The sequence below is a fragment of the Sciurus vulgaris genome, assembly GCF_902686455.1.
Source record: "Sciurus vulgaris genome assembly, chromosome: 12".
Classification (NCBI taxonomy): domain Eukaryota; kingdom Metazoa; phylum Chordata; class Mammalia; order Rodentia; family Sciuridae; genus Sciurus; species Sciurus vulgaris.
In genome coordinates this window covers 85,700,266-85,719,395 of record NC_136473.1, presented here as the reverse complement: position 1 = coordinate 85,719,395, position 19,130 = coordinate 85,700,266, and the positions used below count along the sequence as shown (strand labels likewise).

General features: G+C 34.6%; 2 protein-coding genes across 3 annotated transcripts in view; one reads left to right on the top strand and one right to left on the bottom strand.

The window, feature by feature from the left end:
* The window catches only part of CRB1 (crumbs cell polarity complex component 1), a 198,153-nt gene that overhangs the window by 71,951 nt on the left and 107,072 nt on the right, over positions 1 to 19,130 (top strand). The window contains exons 3-5 of one of the 2 annotated variants that reach the window (XM_079107982.1): positions 8,613 to 8,808; positions 9,620 to 9,759; positions 15,317 to 15,499. In XM_079107982.1, coding sequence (XP_078964108.1) covers positions 8,613 to 8,808; positions 9,620 to 9,759; positions 15,317 to 15,499 — 519 coding nt within the window. The remainder of the gene's footprint in view (positions 1 to 8,612; positions 8,809 to 9,619; positions 9,760 to 15,316; positions 15,500 to 19,130) is intronic. The other variant, XM_079107983.1, reaches the window with a different exon arrangement.
* The window catches only part of F13B (coagulation factor XIII B chain), a 370,477-nt gene that overhangs the window by 268,679 nt on the left and 82,668 nt on the right, over positions 1 to 19,130 (bottom strand). The window lies entirely within an intron of this gene.

Sequence of the window (19,130 nt, the reverse complement as noted above, 5' to 3'; positions counted from 1 at the left end):
TATTTCAGAAACAAAAATATATGAAAACATTCATTTTATTTAAAAAAAAAAAAACTTTGTATTAGGTAGAGAGGAGTGAAGGGAGGGGACGGGGTATGGGGATAGGAAGGATAGCAGAGTGAAACAGACATTATTACCTCATGCACATATATGACTACATGGCTTATATGATCCTACAATATGTATAATCAGAAAAATGAGAAAAATGAGAAATTGTACTCCATTTATGTATGATCTATCAAAATGTATAAATGTATTCTACTGTCATGTACAACCAATTAGAACAAATTTAATTTAAAAAAAAAAATGGAGACAAGTTAGAAGGTTATAACAACAATTCAGATGTAAGGTATTGGAACCTGGCCTGGGACAGTGACCATGTACATGAAGGCAAAGGGAAGGAGACTCACTTAACATTTATCAAGGCAAGACTATTTTCAGACTCATTTTTGCTAGGAAAAACTGAAGTCTTTGTTTTGGTTTAAATATGAGAAGTCCACCCAAAACTCATGGGTGATACAATGCAAGATAGTTTAGAAACAAAATGATTGGGTTATGAGAAGCTTAACCAAATCAGTGCATTAATCCACTTGAATGGTTAACTGGGTGATAATTATAAGCAGGTAGTATCTGGCTAGAGGAGGTGAATCACTGGTGATGTGCCTTTGGTATTAATGTTTTGCCCCTGTGAGCAAGAGCTTTCTCGGCTTCCCGGTGGCCACATCCCGGGCCATTTTCCTCCACTACACTCTTCCTGTCCTGATGTTCTGCTTTATCTCAGGCCCAGAGCAATGGAGTTGACCATCTATGAACTGAGACCTCTGAAACTGTGAGCCCCAAATAAACTTTTCCTCCTCTAAAACTGTTTTTGTGAGATCTATTGGTCATAGTAATTAAAAAACTGACCAAAACAATCTCTTATACAAAAAGAAAGAAAGGAAGAAAGCAAGAAATAAAAGTTAAACTGCCATTTCTAATTTAATTAAAATGTAGATTAATGTCTCTCAATTTTTAACTGCATGAAACTTACCTGGTGAGCTTATTATTAAAATACAATATTTGATTCAATTGATCTGAGATAGGGGTCCATGAATGTACTTTCATTAAAAGTTCCCCTGTGATACTGATGTTGCTGGTTCAGGAATTTCATTTTAAGAAATCACTGATGTAGTCAATTATGTGGATTTTCATGTCATATCCTTAACTTTTATTTCACAAAATCCTTGAGACAGGAAAAAGTTAATGAATATTCCCTCCAAAGCTCATGTGTTGAAAACTTAATCACTAATGACACAGTATTGGGATAATGGTGGTGGGGCGGGAGGTCATAAAGACAGAGCCATCATGAACAGATGAGTGCCACAGTCAAAAGGGCTTTGAGAAGTGGGTTCATACCCTCCACTCTTCTGCCATGTTAAGAAGAACAGTTCTCCTTTCTGGAGGATGCAGCATTCAAGACTCCATCTTGGAACCAGAGACAAGGCCCTGACCAGACACCAGACCTACTGGTGCCTAGATCTTGAACTTCTCAGCCTCCAGAACTATGAGAAATAAAACTTCTATTCTTTATAAATTATCCAGTCTCAGGTATTTTATTATATTAGCACAAGATGAACTATGACACATAGCATGAATTTTAAAAGCATTTTTGGATTAAGTCCTCAACTTCTTCAACATACATATATAATAAGTACCTGCAGTGGATCAGGCAATGTTCTATTGTTCTGAAAATACAAGAATAATGAAAAATTTTAAAATTCCCTATATTCAAGAGAAAAGAGGTAGATAGGTATCAAATGAAAGTAATTGATAAACTATATAGTAGGCTGAGTAAGATAACTTGCAGTAGAGAAAACCAAAACAAAAAAGGGAAAATAGTGGGACAGGAATTTTGGTGAGAGTTTTGAGACTGGAATAATTACCTTACATTTTAACAAGATCATTCTGCTTGTTATGTTGAGGATAGAAAGGAGTGGTTAGGATAGAATTACACTGTACAATGGAGAGAACTGCAAGCAAATGGACTACCTTGAGGGATAGAAAAGGAAAGAAATATCACATTTTAATAATCATACCAGCCTTAAGATTTGAGATGGAAATGAACACAGAAGGATCATGGATCACGTAAACCAAATGAAAGCATGCCTTTCCCTGCCTGCTCTCTATTGCCCTCTGATGGTCATGCATAGATTATTCAAAACAGGTATGACCTTTAGAATTTTGATAGCAAGAATGCAGTCTTTCTTAGTAGTTTATATCAAACATATCAGTATATAGTGTCTTTCATACACACAAGTGAAACTTACGAGTAATAACAAAGTTATTTTATTCTTATTCATTTAAAATTTTTTATCAGGACTTTTTTTTTTCTTTTAGTAATATATCACATTTTTCTTAAACCTTCTCCAATAAGTCCACATCCATTCTGATACATAAGTCTAAAAGGTAAAATGTAGCTAACTGATGCGGACATTATAATTGCACTTATTAGAAACATAATTTGAATTCCATTCAATGTTGAGATTTGAATCTGGGCTTGAAGTTCCATCCTTTCTAAATATGTTTTAATTAATTAAATCATTTGAAGGCTTCCATGGAAAATCATCTGGATAATTTAACAGTCATGAAAAATAATGTGGGAAAGATAAAAACCATTATTTTACAAAGGAAAATGCTTGCTTTTGTATATGATCTTAATTATGAAATTGATCATTTTTGAGGTGCCATGTAAAGAAAATAAATATATATTCAGAACTAGAACCTTTTGAAATAGTTTTTATGAAGAAATGAAGTCAGGGCTCTCAAAAAATGTTTGTGGAATGAATTCACAAAATAAGCAAAGTTGTTTACTCAGCAAATATTTATTCCTGCAATTCTCTGATCATTGTTCCAGACCCTGGAGACATAAAGATGACGAAGATGAAACATATCTTGACACACTGTTCACAGTTTATTCAGGAAGCAGGCATGTAAACAAAAATTACAGTCTACCTAAGAACTGTGCTGAGAAAGCACAAAGAAAAAGGCAGTAATGTTGCTTGGAGTCAGGAAATACTTCATAGAAAAACTGGCCTATGAGTTGAACAAAATCACATTTTTCAGGACAGAAAAGTGAAACTTTTATCCTGTGGCTGCATTAATTATTGTTGGTATTATTACTGTTTAAATAACATATTGACTATTAGAGGAGAAGAACTGCAGAAATGTTTTGGAAAGGGTCGCTATGGTCTGAATGCTTGCATCCCCACAAAATTTGAATGTTGATATTCTAACTACCAGAGCAAGGTGCAAGGAGGTGATTAGGGCTGAGAAATATATAGTGATATGAAGAATAGATGCAGTGGAAAGACGGAGGAGTTTGGAAGAAGACAAGTATTACAGGCATTGAACACTGGCATCCTCAACATGAAATGAAAATATTGTAATTTTCCTGTAATCTTCTCAAGAAACCTAGAAAATTAAAAAGGATTTAGATCATTCATAAAAATAGTGTTTTTTTCAAACAGCATCTTAGAGACTCTGACTTATTATACTTTGACTTCTTAAACTTGACATGTACTTTATATATATATTTTGTTATCTTCCTAAAATTATAAAAAGTCTACACACACATAAAACACACATACATATATTCACACATGTGTACACACATATATACACATGTATATACACATATGTATGTGTATACACACATGTATACACACATACATATAAAATATAGTCAGTAGATTGGGAAAGTCATACCCGTTGTCTTAGAAAAACAATCATTTCAATCAAATGACATCTCACAACATGATATGACATTTGTGATGGGAGTAAAGTGGAGGAATGGCATATACATGAATTTAGAGAAAAATGGTTGGGGAGGACTAAAGAATGCATTCACAGGTGACAGGAGAAACAGTTCTCCAAATAGACAGCTATAGTCCAGAAGGTTCCATTAGATAGAAGGAGGTCAGAGAATTCCCTCCCTATGCTCTGCCCCGGGGTTGATGAAGGGGAGGCATTAATTCTTTTCCTTTCCAGAACTAGTTTCAGCCTCCATGGATATTTTGGAAAGATGGGGTCGAAGAAGTCAAGAACACCCCTCAACTTTTGATGATAAAAGGAATATGCCAAAAGACATGACATGACAAGACTAGGAAAACCACCAAAGAATGTTTAATATTGAAACCAGAAGTTGTTCCAGTTTTGTCTCTCAGTGAAAACAAAAGTTGTAGAAAAAAAAAAAGGATCTCATTAGTTGCAATAACAATACAATAAAAATAGATATGCAAAATAATGATGAAGTGGTAAAGTATTAATACTTTTAAGTATGACAATAAATCAATTTTCTTCTTTATATTATAGAACTTTATCATTTATTCAGATTGTGTAGATACTGATTGTATAAAGTAACTCCTCTATTATTTTATTGTTTTTTACTTGTTCTTTTTAGACATACGTGACAGTAGAGTGTATTTTGACATGTTATACATACACGGAGTATAACTTATTCTAATTAGGATCCCATTCTTGTGATTGTTTGTGATGCGGAGTTTGGTCACGTATGCATAGGTGAACGTAGGAAAGTTAATCTGATTCATTCTAGCTGTCTTTCCTTTTCCCATACCCCCTGTCTTCCCTTCATTCCCCTTTATCTAATCCAAAGAATTTCTATTCTTCCTTCTCCCCACTTACTATGTGTCTGCATCCCATCCACATATCAGAAAGAATATTCGGCCTTTGTTTTTTGGGGATTGGCTTATTTCACTTAGCATGATAGTGTTCAGTTCCATCCATTTGCTGGAAAATGCCATAATTTCATTCTTCTTTATGGCTGAATAATATTCTACTGTGTATATACACCATATTTTCTTTATCCATTCATCTGTTGAAGGACGTCTATGTTGGTTCCACAGCTTAGCTATTATAAATTGAGCCACTGTAAACATTGATGTGGCTGCATCACTATAATATGCTGTTTTTAATTCCTTTGGTATGTATCGAGGAGTGGGATAACTGAATCAAATGGGGGTTCCATTCCAAGTTTCTTGAGGAATCTCCATACTGCTTTCCATAGTGGTTGCACCAAATTGTATTCCCACCAGCAATGTATGAATGTACCTTTCCCCCCAGATCATCATCAACATTTATTGTTACTGGTATTCTTGATAATTGCCATTCTGACTGGAGTGAGATGAAATCTCAGTGTGGTTTTAATTTGCATTTCTCCAATTGCTAGAGATGTTGAACGTTTTTTTCATTTATTTGTTGACCAATCATATATCTTCTTTTGCCAAGTGCCTATTCAGTTCCTTTGCCCATTTAGTGATCTGGTTATTTGGTTTTATGGTGACAGATATTTTTCTCCCATTCTGTAGATTCTCTCTTTGTGTTCTTAATTGTTTCCTTTGCTGTGAAGAGGCTTTTGAGTTTGATATCACCCCATTTATTGATTCTTGATTTTACTTCCTGTGCTGTAGGAGTCTTATTGAGGAAATCGGTTTCTAGACTGACATGATGGAAAACTGGGCTTACATCTTCTTCTAGAAGCAGGGTCTGTGGTTTAATGCCTAGGTCCTTGATTCACTTTGATTGGAAATAAATTTTCTTACTTCATCAGATTTGATACATTAGTGATGTCACCTAGGTTTCATATATCACTAAGAAAGAAAAATGACACAACTAACATATAATACGATTAAGACCCTGTTGACTCTAAAGTCCATTCTAGTTTTAGAGGTGTTAAAAATGAGAAATATTAGAAGTGACAAAATTCAACAGCAAGAGAATTCTGAGCTTACAAAGTCAGCTTTAAATGAATGATTTTTAAGAAAGCATTTTGTTTATTTTTGTTATTAATAGGAAAGATGTTTAAAAAGACACAAGTCAGACATCTTATTGGCTAAAAGCACAAAGATGTTATTAGAGGAAAAACTTGTCTTAATTTTCCATAACATCTTGGTATTTGTTATGATTATTTAACCTTATGAATCAGAGAATGAAGTCATTCAGCCTTTTCTTGTGTTCTACGATATTATATAGGAGGAAATTTACTGCCTATCTATGTCTGCAATGGAAACTGAATGCTGCATTTCCTCTTTGCCCTAATATTTGTGTCACAGACTTGTACCAATACTGATATAATTGATATATGTAAAGAACCCAGAAACACCAAGCACAATTCTTATTCAAAAGAAAAATAATATGCATAGAGGCCTCTCGGACTAGCAAATATATTGGTTAGAATCTGAAATTTAGGAAGATAACTCAAAGGCAGAGTTCAATTATTCCCAAGGCGTGGGTTCTGCAGATAATGAGAAAGGTGCACAGTGGTTATCAATGCCATGTTGCTGTGCTACACACTCTGCCACTGTCATGAGTGATGAGGACAGCATCAGGGACAAGACCTGCTCCAGACTGATAGCGTATAACATGCACTAGCTTGTGGCACAGAATGTTAACATCAATCTCTAATTGCCCAAAGACACATAGTGAAGGACAAAAATGTCTAAATGCTTATCAGACGTTTAGGACACAATCGTTCAGAAGCAATGTTTGACAAAGCTGTAAATTTGACCTCATGCTTTTTGATTTAGAGTGGGTCCAGGTTTGCAGAGGCATTGAGAAGCTCTGTCCTGGCATATCAGCTTGTCTTCCAGGAGAAATGGTTTCCTGGAACCATTATTCCCTTGCTGTGGTACTCATTTTTTCATTCAAAATTCAATGAGCATTTTCTATGTTTAAGAATATGTGATAAATGCTGCAGATACTGGTGTTAAAGAATGAAGATTGACTTCAAAGTGCTTAACACTTGTAGACAAAATGTACAAATAAGCAATTGTAGTACAATAGAGAATAAACATTTATATCATAGAGAATTTTGAGAGTATAGTGGAGGGGTATCATTGGCAGATAGAAGGAGTTAAGTAGAGTTTCCAGACCATGTCACACTCAAACTCGATCTTTGGAAACTAATTGGGCTGGTTTTGGGAAGTAGGGAACAGGAATTGGGCATCACAAGTCAGGGGGCCTCTGTGATCAGCAAGAGCCATAAGAGACAGGGGAGCTGCCAGCACAAGGCAGTGGGTGACACCAGCTAGTTCTCCTCTTTTAGAAGTTTCTACTACATTACAAGGCAATTGTGCCTTATTCTGGAGATGCTGGGAGGGGAGCTATATAAAAAATTTAAGCAGACATTGAGATCCTCAGTTTTGACTTTCTATAGAAGTATACTATACTCTACAGAAGTACAGAGAGTGATTTCAAAGAGAGAAAGCAGTAGTAGCGAGACCAGTGAGAGATGCTGAGGGTCAGTAAGGTCACGGCAAATGAGAATGGCCCCAAAGGCTATGGCACAAGTTTCAATTTTTACTGAAATAAATTTAATTTTTAAGCTCTCTTTCTTCTGAAAACAAACAATCAAATGTAATATGTGGGCGTCCTCTTCAACTTGGCTGGTGGTAGAATCTAGTAACAGCTGTAAATGATAGATAGTGAGAGAACATCCTACTGCAATTTCTTTTAAGGAAAAAGGGCAAAGCCAATTGAACTACTAATGTCTTCTGAGCTATTTAAGAATCCCTCAATAACCTTTCAATACAAAATTTATTATCCTGGTTTATAGGCATAGAAATAAAGATGAGTAATGTGAGTATTCCTCCTTTTGTGTCTTTTACAGCCTGTGAGTGAATTTGATTATTGTATATATCAAATACCAGTTGAAAGATTTAGTAAGACAGGTTTTTTACCTCAGTATGGCTTCTACTTTTGTTTTAAACTTACTGTTTAGCAAGGAATCACCTACTATTTGGGAGAGGAGATAAATACAGATTTATTTTCTTGTAACATTACCTTGAAATGAACAGGTTCTCATGATACTATTAATTACATTGAGTAGTCACCATCTGATTTTACATTTAAAAGTTTTATTCTACAATAATAAAGTAGTAGGAAAAATTTTAAAATATCTATAAAAAAGGAACACTTAAGCAAATTATTACATATTTGTAGGATAGATTTTTTTGTTGACAGAACAAGTTTTTATTTCCCTCTAGCCAATACTTAGTATGTGCCAGTTATTGTTATGAACACTTAAGAATATATCTAATTATAATAATAATCCTGTGGTGTGATTACAAAGATTTTTCCCATTTTTCAAATGAGGCAACTGAAATATGGGCTTAGAAACTTGCCCAATGTCCTACAGCTAATGATTGACTGTGCTGATTTCAACCAAAGCTTCCTGATTTTGAAGTCTCAGCTTTCATCCACTCTTCTAGATAGTGCCTAACTACACTTTTTGAAAATAATGAAAAAACATTGACCAGTCCAATTTAGGCTTCCCACAAAAGTGCAGTTGACAATAATTTTGTTCTAAAAATGACTTGTTTCCACAGACTAAAATCCCACAAGCTGTTATATGCAATAATTTGTAAGTAACAGCTGCTCTGCTGAGTGCAACTTCCCACAAGCACACCAAAGTTAATATCAGTTAGGGTTAAGGAAGAAAATTATTTTGGGTAACATAACATTTGACAAGTGCTTTAGTAAATAAAGCATTGTCAGAGAACTAAAATATTTTCACTTTGCTAAAACTTTTCTGTTTTTCTGTGCTCATTTTTTCAAAGGTGTGAACTGTGAATTGGAAATTGATGAATGTTGGTCCCAGCCCTGTCTAAATGGTGCAACTTGTCAGGATGTGTTGGGGGCTTATTACTGTGACTGTGCCCCTGGGTTCCTAGGGGATCACTGTGAGCTCAACTTTGATGAGTGTGCAAGTCAGCCATGTCTCCATGGAGGACTTTGCGTGGATGGAGAAAACAGGTATGTCTGCTGCTACAACTGGGTGATTGGCTTAGAGAAACCAAGAACCATTGTACCACTCTGGTCAATTTGAAGATCTTATACCCTCAGCTTAAAGATTTCAGATTATGTTATACTTTACATGTTAAAAATTTGTAGTATTTTCAGATTTTACTAAAACATGCATTCATTGAAGTTCGTTTTGTTCCCAAGGGAGGATCTTTCAAGTCACTCTTGTTATAGTTTGAAATTGCTTATGCTAAGGAAAAGTACCAACTTTTCAGTTCCTGGAATTAGACCTGTCATAAATAGGGAAGATGTAAAAACTAGGCTAGGAATTATTTAAAATGTGAATGTGAGATTGTATGCATACGACACAACAATTTTTAAAAGCATTGCACTTAAAATAATCTTGTTTGATCTATCAACAACTCAGTGGAAGGTAAGATGAGCACTTATGTCCCCATGTTACATGAAGAAATCTAAAGGGCATGGAAGTTAGAAGATTCACACAGAATTCAGTTTTCCTTTAGCTAGTAATAAGACATGTTATCCCAAATCTAATTTCAAAGTAAATGAGACTCAAAAGGAGAATAAGACAGAGGTGTTTCAAATATATTCACCAAAATAATAGGGTTTTAAAAACATCTTTGTGTTCTCATAGCCATCCTGAACAGGACTGTAACTGCTTTGTAATTGATAGCTATCCTTGAGATAAGTATTAAGACTGTGTCATGGGTCTCAGGTTGATGAAAAAAATGAAAAGACAGGATAAAGATATTTGATTTCAGTATGACTAAGAAATGACATGAAAATTTCATTTACTCTCCAGATATAGCTGCAACTGTACAGGTAGTGGATTCACAGGGACACACTGTGAGACCTTGATGCCTCTTTGTTGGTCAAAACCTTGTCACCATAATGCTACCTGTGAGGACAGTGTTGACAATTACATTTGTCACTGCTGGCCTGGTAAGTGACAAAATACCTTCCGCCAGTTTGTTTTTTTTCTTAACATGGAAAAATGATTATGAAATGAAACTAAAAATTGTTGTTGTTAAATGTCATAAGTGAATTTTTTCTTGTAGTTGTATCCCCTGTGGCTCATACATACTTAACTGCTATACTACACATTGTCCAAAGTAGGTGACCAGGTTGTCCAATGATTAGAACCCACTAGAAGAAGCAGAGGGGAAAAAATCAATGGAAAGATTAAATTCGGCATGGTTTTCATGGACAAAGTTTCTCTAAAAGATGATTTCTTTTCCTTTAGGATGTTCTTTTAGACATCAGGAATATATAGGAAGCTGTCAAACAATGTTAAAACGCTAGAAGCTTGTTGTATAATGCATTGAGTTTGTCAACGTCATAATGATGGTGTCCATAGGTGTAGAAGGAATTTTCCAGAAATGAGTAATCTCCTAGCATTTATAAAGGCAACAAGAATGGAAGTTAAATAGGTAAAACTGTAACTAACGATTACATGTAAAGGGTAGAAAACAGTATGTAATATTTGAGTTACACAACTGCCTAAAATATTGATATTAATTTTGGCAAGTAACTTGTTTTATGTATTTCATGTAATTGTTACTAGGATCTCATTGATAGAAATAAAAGTTATGGCATCTCCTTTCCTTTCTTGATCCATAGGGGAAAGAGAATTATCAGTGGACAATTATTCAAGGTCTAATTATATAAGCTTATTGATCACCTATCTCCCTGTCTCCGTTCAATTTATTGTCCCCATTCAATCCTCTACAGAGAGGATAACCCTGTGGCTGGGAAGGAAACACAGACTGAAGTCAATCCCAATCAGTAGTAACTTCTGGTGGAAAGCTATCCCAAGGTCTAAGGAGCATTTGACATCTTTGGGTAACTATATTTTGTAGGTTAAAGATAAACTGAAAGCATAAGTTTGGAAATCTTCTGTGGCTTGGGAATCTATGTATATTACGTCTTCCCATTGCCAGATAATGAATAGTGAATATTTGCTCTCCTTCAGTCATCGACTTGACTTCTCAATGTATGTTGTCCCACATTCTTGTCATCAACCAACACTTAGGAACAGTATCTGTCCAGAAGCAAAGTGTGAAGTAGATAGTAAGGGAATAGGACAAGTCTCCCATTAATTGAGTAAACCCAAATGAGCTGCCTCTTAATCCTCAAGTTCCTCATCTGCAAGAGAGGGAGAATACTTTCGCTTATAGTACTGTTCTGAAGAGTAAAACCATAAAAACAGCCTAGCATGTATTAACCACTCAGAAAGGATCACTCTGACTATATGCCAACATTTATACCACAAGATGGGAACTATATGAGAGATGTCTTCTTTTCTACTACAGAGCACAGCAGGTAGAACATCTGCCTTAAAAGCCAACCTAAGCCATGTGTGGTGGTACATACCTGTTCTCCCAGCAACTTGAAAGGCTGAGGCAGAAGGATCGTAAGTTCAAGGCCAGTCTCAGTAACTTAGCCAGACTGTCTCGAGAAAATAAAAAAGGATTGGGGGGAAAAACCCAACCTGTGTACATTCCATTCATTCATGGATTCAGTCATTTAAGCCACATGGATTTACACACACACACACACACACACACACACACACACACACACACATAATCTAGCATATGTTTGTATACATATATACATACACACAATCCAGTATGCATGTGTGTGCACACGTGCACACGTATATCAATATCTGGGAATCAAAAAGAAATAGTTCTTCTTCCAGGAAGTTTAATCCTAGTGGCAAAACTGTGTGCAAAAATGTGTGTAGTATAATTTTTGGTACATTAAGGAGCTATTGTAAATTATGTAAAAGGTAATAAAAGGAGAGGAAGTACAGGGATGGATTGATCAAAAAGTTACCATTTCAGAAAAATTGAAAGACGACTGAACATGTGCCAGAAATTTATTCAATAACCATGTGACTTTGGACAAATTACTTAACTAATCTGAGCCTCAGTTTCCTCATTTTAGAAAAACAGAGGTGTTGATAATAATATTCATCTCATAGGGTTGTTTTGGAGAGAAATCCAGTGATGTATATAAAGCCCCTGTCTGAGCCTGTACCACAGTAGCACACAATAAATGTTAACTAGATAACAAAATTAGGTTGACGTTCTAGGTCCTATGGCTAGCAGCTAGAGGCCCATTACTTACTTAAGGAAAAATAAAAGAAAAGAAAGAAGGAAAGAAATATGAAAGAGTGTCAGGCACACACAGGAAAGAACATATCCAATTGTGGAACTTTGAGTGACAGTTCAAAAATGCTGGATTAGGGAGGGCTGGCGGTAGAGAGCCAGCTGGGAACAGGGTTGTAGCCAGATGACAAAGCCACTTGCAAATTGTGGGGCAGGGAAGTTACATAATCTGACCTGGTAATTTAAAAAGAGCCCTTTGGCAGCCTAGTGAAGTTGATCGAAGGAAATAAAACTGCAGGCAGGAAATCTAGTAAGCAGACTGTGCAGGAGTTTCAACAGAGGTAAATCTGTTTCCCAGAACAGAGAGCAGCGGTGAGGTGAAGATGAGGGGCTGGGTGGTCAGGAAGTCATGCAGGAGACGAAATGACGGACAGATTTAGGACAGATGGGCCTCAGAGTTTCTCTTAGGTCACTTGCATGGATGGTGGTTTTGACTAGATAGAAAATTCAGAACATCTTTGTACCCTCTTCTCACTACTGTGTATAGAGAAAAGATTTAGTACCACAAACTAAAGAACAGAAGATCATTCCACTGCCACAGACTGCAATGGCAAGAATCCACCATGATAATTGTGTAGAGTCCTCATTTCAAAAGCAATTCATTATAAGAAGTGTCAGTCGCCTTAAACGCTAACCTGAGAAGTTTTCTTGATACCCGGATATGATGGGATGTGTTAAAAAATCAAACAAACCTAATATAGGAACCCTAGGGCCTTGATTTGGTATCATATTGTTTCTTTGTGCAGAGTTCTATAGAAAAACTTGTTTAAACTATTGAACGTAGTCTTGACTGAAAGAGTGTATTTATATCTGTGGTTAAATAGAATAGCAGGTAAAATCCCCTCAGGACCTTGGTGGTGGGGACAGGCATGGCAAAACAATAAATCAGGACATTCTGAATGTTCAAGTTGGGAATGAGATAAGGCATGAACCAGAAAAGCAGAAAAGGATTTATGATGATTCTAAATTACTTCCTAACTTGGCCTACGTATGGGTCTTGAGTCTTAGAAAGAAAAGGAAATTAAAAATAGTCCAAAGTAAGTACACTGCAGTACAACAAGTAACAGTTCATAAAAATTTGCTGTGAAAACTATCATTTACTGAATATTTGTATATCCTTCAGTATGAAATAAAATTATTCCAAACGTAGACATTCAATATTAAAGGACTCTGAGGCCTCTTTAGCAGGGCATCACCATAAGGGAGCGTGAGATCTTGATCTCACAGGTTCTTTTAGTTTCTTTTTTTCAACTCTCTTTCTTCTTCAAATGGTTGAGAAGGGCTCCCAATGTCACATGTAACAAATACATTATACCATTGAACAATAGAATTTATGTTGTGGTTATTATTTGACGTATGACTCCATTCAGGTTTTTACTAAAGTTACAAAATGAACAATCATATTATCTTCTCGTTATTTGCTTAATAATAGTCCTTCTCTGGTTTATGTACTATAATAATCTAAATTGTTATTTTCAGCCACTAATTGGTACTGTTTTATGCTTGTTCAGGCATTGGTTGAAATCTACTGTTTACATCTTGCTCAGTACTGGAGTAATAAATAAAATAAGCCCAGTCCCTGTTTTGGTGGAGCTTTTAGTTGGCCAAGGGAGGCAGCTATACGTACAAACGAATATGTAACTAAAGATTATTAAAGGAGCAACAAAAGAAAAGGAATGGGTGATATGAGAAAAAACAAGAGGAACTCATTTAGATTTGTCCATGAGGGAAAGTTATTTTGAGAAAGTAATACAAGACAAGGTCTGAAAGCTGGGTATGAGTTGGCCAAGCAAAGGCTTGGAAAAGAATTTTCTAGAGAGAACAGGGTTATGAAGGTCACAGGGTGGAAGACATTCTATGGGAGGAAGGGGAATAGTGGGATGAGATAGGAATATTGAAATGGAAAGGGAATCAGGTAATAGGTGCATTCTTAGGTTGTAGTAAGGATTTTGAATTTTATGTGAAATGGGAAGACATATGATTTTAAAGTTATAAAATACTATGACTTACAAATCTTCTAATTTTGAATTACAAATTTTGTTTTAAAATCATATTTCTCAGCAGACTTAAGTGCCATTGTAGATGCTCTTAGGTAACTGTGAAGTCACTTGTGTGGTAGGCTTAATTATGCTCCTTTAAGAACTTTATACATCCGCTTGCCATCTTGCAAAAGAACTGATGTTATTTTATTATCCATCCGCATTATATTAGCATTCCATTAAATTTTCATAACAAAACAAGTAGGAAAACCAGGCTAAAAAAATGGGAAAAAGATAAAAAATGTTATTTGAATCAATAAAGAACCAAAAAATGATAAATTCAATAGTAACTGAGGATAATGTAAACTAAAGTAAAATATTATTTTTTATCCAACTTACTGATGAAAAATTTTCTATTTGTTGATAACTAATGTTTACAAGGGTTTGGAGCCCTATATGCATCCATCTACTTGCTGGCTGGCAACAGGTGAATGGTACAACTACTCTAGAGGCATTTGTCAATCTCTACTTAAATCAAATTGTACACAGCTTATGACCTAGAATTTCTGCTTCTAGGCCTAAACCTTAGGGTTTTACTTACACAAGCAGTCACATGCAACGATATTCATAAAAAATTATAATAGTAAAAATTGCATTAAAAACAATAAAGGAATGATTATGGCACATTCTCATTTTGGAATACTTGAAAGTAGTTTAAAACTATGTGTTTGATCTGTCTTACTAACATAGTTTGTGCAAGCAAATGAAAAAAACAAGTTGCAGAATATAGTACAATTCGAGTTATGTTAAAACATACATACCCACACAATAGAACTATGTATATAAATTGTGTGTGTGTGTGTAATTTACTTTTCTATCTCACTGAATATTAGGAAATAACTGTTTACCCTTACTTTGAGTTATAAAAGAATAATTTAGGTTTGGTTATGTGTATACTTCTGATTTTGCAGTTATTCTCTATAAAAATTTTTCATTTTTTCTTGATAAAAATACATCAGTTAGAATGTTGAATTCAAGTAAATGGTACTTTATTCATTTTGTTTAATGTTCAGGTTAAATCAAGGTTATCCTAAAGTTCCATTTTATTTCAGGCTTTATTAATCAAATCTTTTAAAAAAATATTGGCCAAAATTTTGCAAGTGATTTCATTGCTATTGATCTTTATTTCCATGTAAATCTCCTCTTACCAGATTCCCTGGCTAGCTCTTTGAGCACTGGCAACTTGCTAATTGGCGCCAGCACAGTGGTCAGCCTCTTTTCAGGCATATGCTCTATGATTTAAGAGCTTTGACTCAGCAGCTTCTCTGAACTTTCATCCTGCAGGATACACAGGTGCCCAGTGTGAGACGGACATCAACGAATGCAATAGTAACCCCTGCCAGTCTGATGGGGAATGTGTAGAGCTGTCCTCAGAGAAGCAATATGGTCATATTACTGGGCTGCCTTCTTCCTTCAGCTACCTTGAAGCCTCGGGCTATGTTTGTGTCTGTCAGCCTGGATTCACAGGTGAGGCCAAGGAGACAGGAAATGACTTTCTGCACTTTATGGCAAACTATGGATTTGACCAAGTGGTGCAGTGACAGTAAGACCTATGCTACGTGAACTCTGTTGCCATGGTACAAAGGGTCCCCCTTGTGGGCTTGAAAAGAATCTTGGCTCACAACTCATCATTCCCCTAAGCAGAAGGAAATATTAATAGGGACAGAAGTGGTGTATAAAAGGGTAACTATTTTTATGCATTTACTGGGAATTTCAGTATATCACAAATTATCTTGAAAAGCATAAGCACTGGTATATTTTGTTATTAATTTTCATGTTAAATTTTATGTATTATTCAAATTTGCTAACAAAGTTATTGTACTTATTTATATTTATATTGAGATCAATTGTCTAGTTTTAAGTAATAGTAACTAGTCTATAGCTAAAGTCATTTCATACATCAATTTAAAATTTTTGCTCTATCTTTCTTTATTCTTACTCTAAAACCCAGAGGTTTCTAATGAACAATTTTGTTTGGGTCTGCTTCATGTTCTGAAAACTTTCAGAATTTTTGATACAATCCCCAACTTGCTAATGAGCAGCAATTTACCCATGATTCCATAGATATCAGTGAGAAGATAAGTTAAATTTAGATTTGTACCTTATTTTTTCTCAATAGGTTAAGTGAGAGACACTTCAGGAAACTATTTTAGTTTTTATTGGGGATTTTTTTTTTTTTTTTAAAGTAGTAAGGGATAAGAGAAAATGGGTGACTATTCACACTTGAGATTTTCTTTTAATATTTCAGCTTTGAAGATTAATGATCTTCTTTGAATTGTGGTAGTGTTTGTGTAAGATTGCTGTAGAAGATGTTCATTTGCTTATTCACGGTCCTCTTTATGAGAACACGTAGAAGAAAACTACTCTAGTGTCAATATCAGGATAAATGGTATTTTCCTTGCAAAACTTTAAGCTTGCGTACCTTTTACCTTAAATTTTAAAGACATGCAAAGAAAATTTGATAAATGACAAACATGAAATAAATCTTGCAATGCATAATATTTCCCAATCAGATAGGCTGCTACAAATAAAGATGACATTTCCAGATGTCTAAAAATGTCTCTGTAGAGACATATATGTCTTTCTGGAATATATTTATATATTTATCTCACCCCTGGGAATATCTCAATTTCCTATTTCTGTTTCATAATGTTGTCTCCCTTTTTTCCTGTTTCTTTCTAAGTTATTTGATTTTGGTATAGTGTATGCATTTATTGTTAGTTAAATCTTTTTTAGAACAAGGTAGGGGGTACTATAAACAGTTTCTTAAATATTAGGTTTAGGATTATAGAGAGGGGTTTTACCACAGCAGAGGCTATGGTTAATATTACCTGATAAGGTAAAAGGGAAAGGGTCTGCAGATCCAAACAGGACAGGCAGTAGAATAAGCCAGAAAAGTGTGTTGGACTTGATTTCTGAAGGGCTGCCAAAAATGATTACATGAATTAAGAGATTCTGATGACCATCAATCTTTGTGGCTTAGTGAGATGGTTTATTTTCACTCATGTGAACTCAAAATATGGCTTCCTACCATCAGTTGTCTTCCAATGGTGATTCAGAGTCATAGGTTCCTCTCTTTTTTTCCCTCTGCCTTCAAATGCAACTTCTGAATTTCTCATCCCCTTTTGCTGCAAATTGCAGGAGAAGGAATGGAAGTAGAGTACGAAACCTGGAGGTTTTACAAGCTGAGTCCCACAAGCAATGAGTATCTCTTCTACCCACATTTCATTGCTCAATATTTAGTCATACAACCACATTTTACCACAGTGAAGACTGGAAAATCTAGTGTCACCTAAAGTAAGGAGAAAACAAATTTTTTTTCACGAATGTGAATTTCATGTTTCATTCCATGACTTTCAATTTGACATAATAGCTGAAACTGGCAGACTGGGGATACAAACCTGGATCCTTTAAGGGTATTCTCCTACTTAATATATATTTTATATATATATATATATATATATACACTAAGTATATATATATATGAAGTATACATATACTTAATTTACTTGTATACTTAATATATGTGTACTTAATATATACACAATATACTTAAGTATACTTAAGTATATGTATACTTAATATATATGTATATACTATATATATACACACATACCCAACTATATATATACTGCCATATTTATAACTATATATATAGTTAAAACTATAGTGTATATATATAGTATGTATATATGCTATATACATATAACTGTAAATATATGCATATGTGTATATATATAAAAATATGTTTGAATATGGGTTTTTAAATTAAACCCTTTAAATGATAACAGTAGAGTTACATGAAGTTATAAGAAATAGAACAGGGAATTCCATGTATCCCATGTATAGTTTACCCAGTTTTCCCAGTGACCCATTTTTCATTTCCATCATCAATGTATGAGTGATTCGATTTATTCACATCCTCACTAGCATTTGGTTATTGTTTTGTTTTGTTTTGTTTTGTTTTTAAGTTTAAGCCATCCTAACAGGTAGGTAGTGATATGTCATTGTGATTTTAATTTGTGCCTCTATAATAATGAGTAACGTTGAACAACTTTTCCTGTGCTTATTTCATCTGTTTACCTTTTGCAACAACAAGTCTCTCAATGTCTTTGGCCCATTTTCTAACTGGACTGTTCTTTTTACTCTTGAGTAATTTTCCACATATCGACCCTAAGCATTTTTTGTTAAGTTTATACCTAAGTACTTCACTTTCTTTGGAGAAATTGCAAATAATGTGGTGTTTTTAATTCAGTTTCTACATATTCCTTTGTTAGTGTTGGAGAGATAGTAGTCTTTGATCTTTTTGACTCCCATCTAGCTTGTAACAATGGGCCTTAAGCCTGAGATACTTCCTGGTGAAGATAAAGAATCCCCATAGCAGGTGCTCTGCTATTGTTGGGTGGAGTGTTCTGTATTTGTCAACTAGATCATGCTGGGTGATCATGTCAATCAGATTCTCTATATTGCTGGGTTTTTGTCAAATTGATGGTATAATGTGGTTCACAGTGTTGCCTTATCATCTTGTAGTAACTGTGGGATCTGTAGTGATTTAATTCATTCCTGATTTTGATGGTCTATATTTTCTCTCTCTGTCCATCTTTTTTATAGACTAATTAATTTCATTGATTTTTATTTTTAAAGGCTTATTGTTTCATTGTCTTCTTTTTTTACTGTTATCCTATTTTCAATTTCATTGACTTTTATTCCTTATTATTTCCTTCTTTCAGTTTGCTTCAGGCTTATTTTGCTTTTAGTTTTTATTATAAGCATTTAGCAGTATAAATTTAACTCAATACTGCTTTAGCATCCCACATATTTTCACATGCCACGCTTTCACTTTAATTTGGTTCTGTGTACTTTTAAAATTTTCTTTGAGACTTCTTCTTTGACCCATGTATTATCCAAAATATCATAATTTTTATTTTAATCATTCCATGGTTTAGAAAACTTACATTTTTACCTCTATTTTTTTCTCCCCATTGTTTTTTCTTTCTTCTCATGCCATTAAGATTCTTCTTTTTTCATTTTCTTTTTGTTTAAAAATATTCTGTTAGTCAATCTTTGATGGTAGGTGTGTTAGTGATAATTTCTTTTA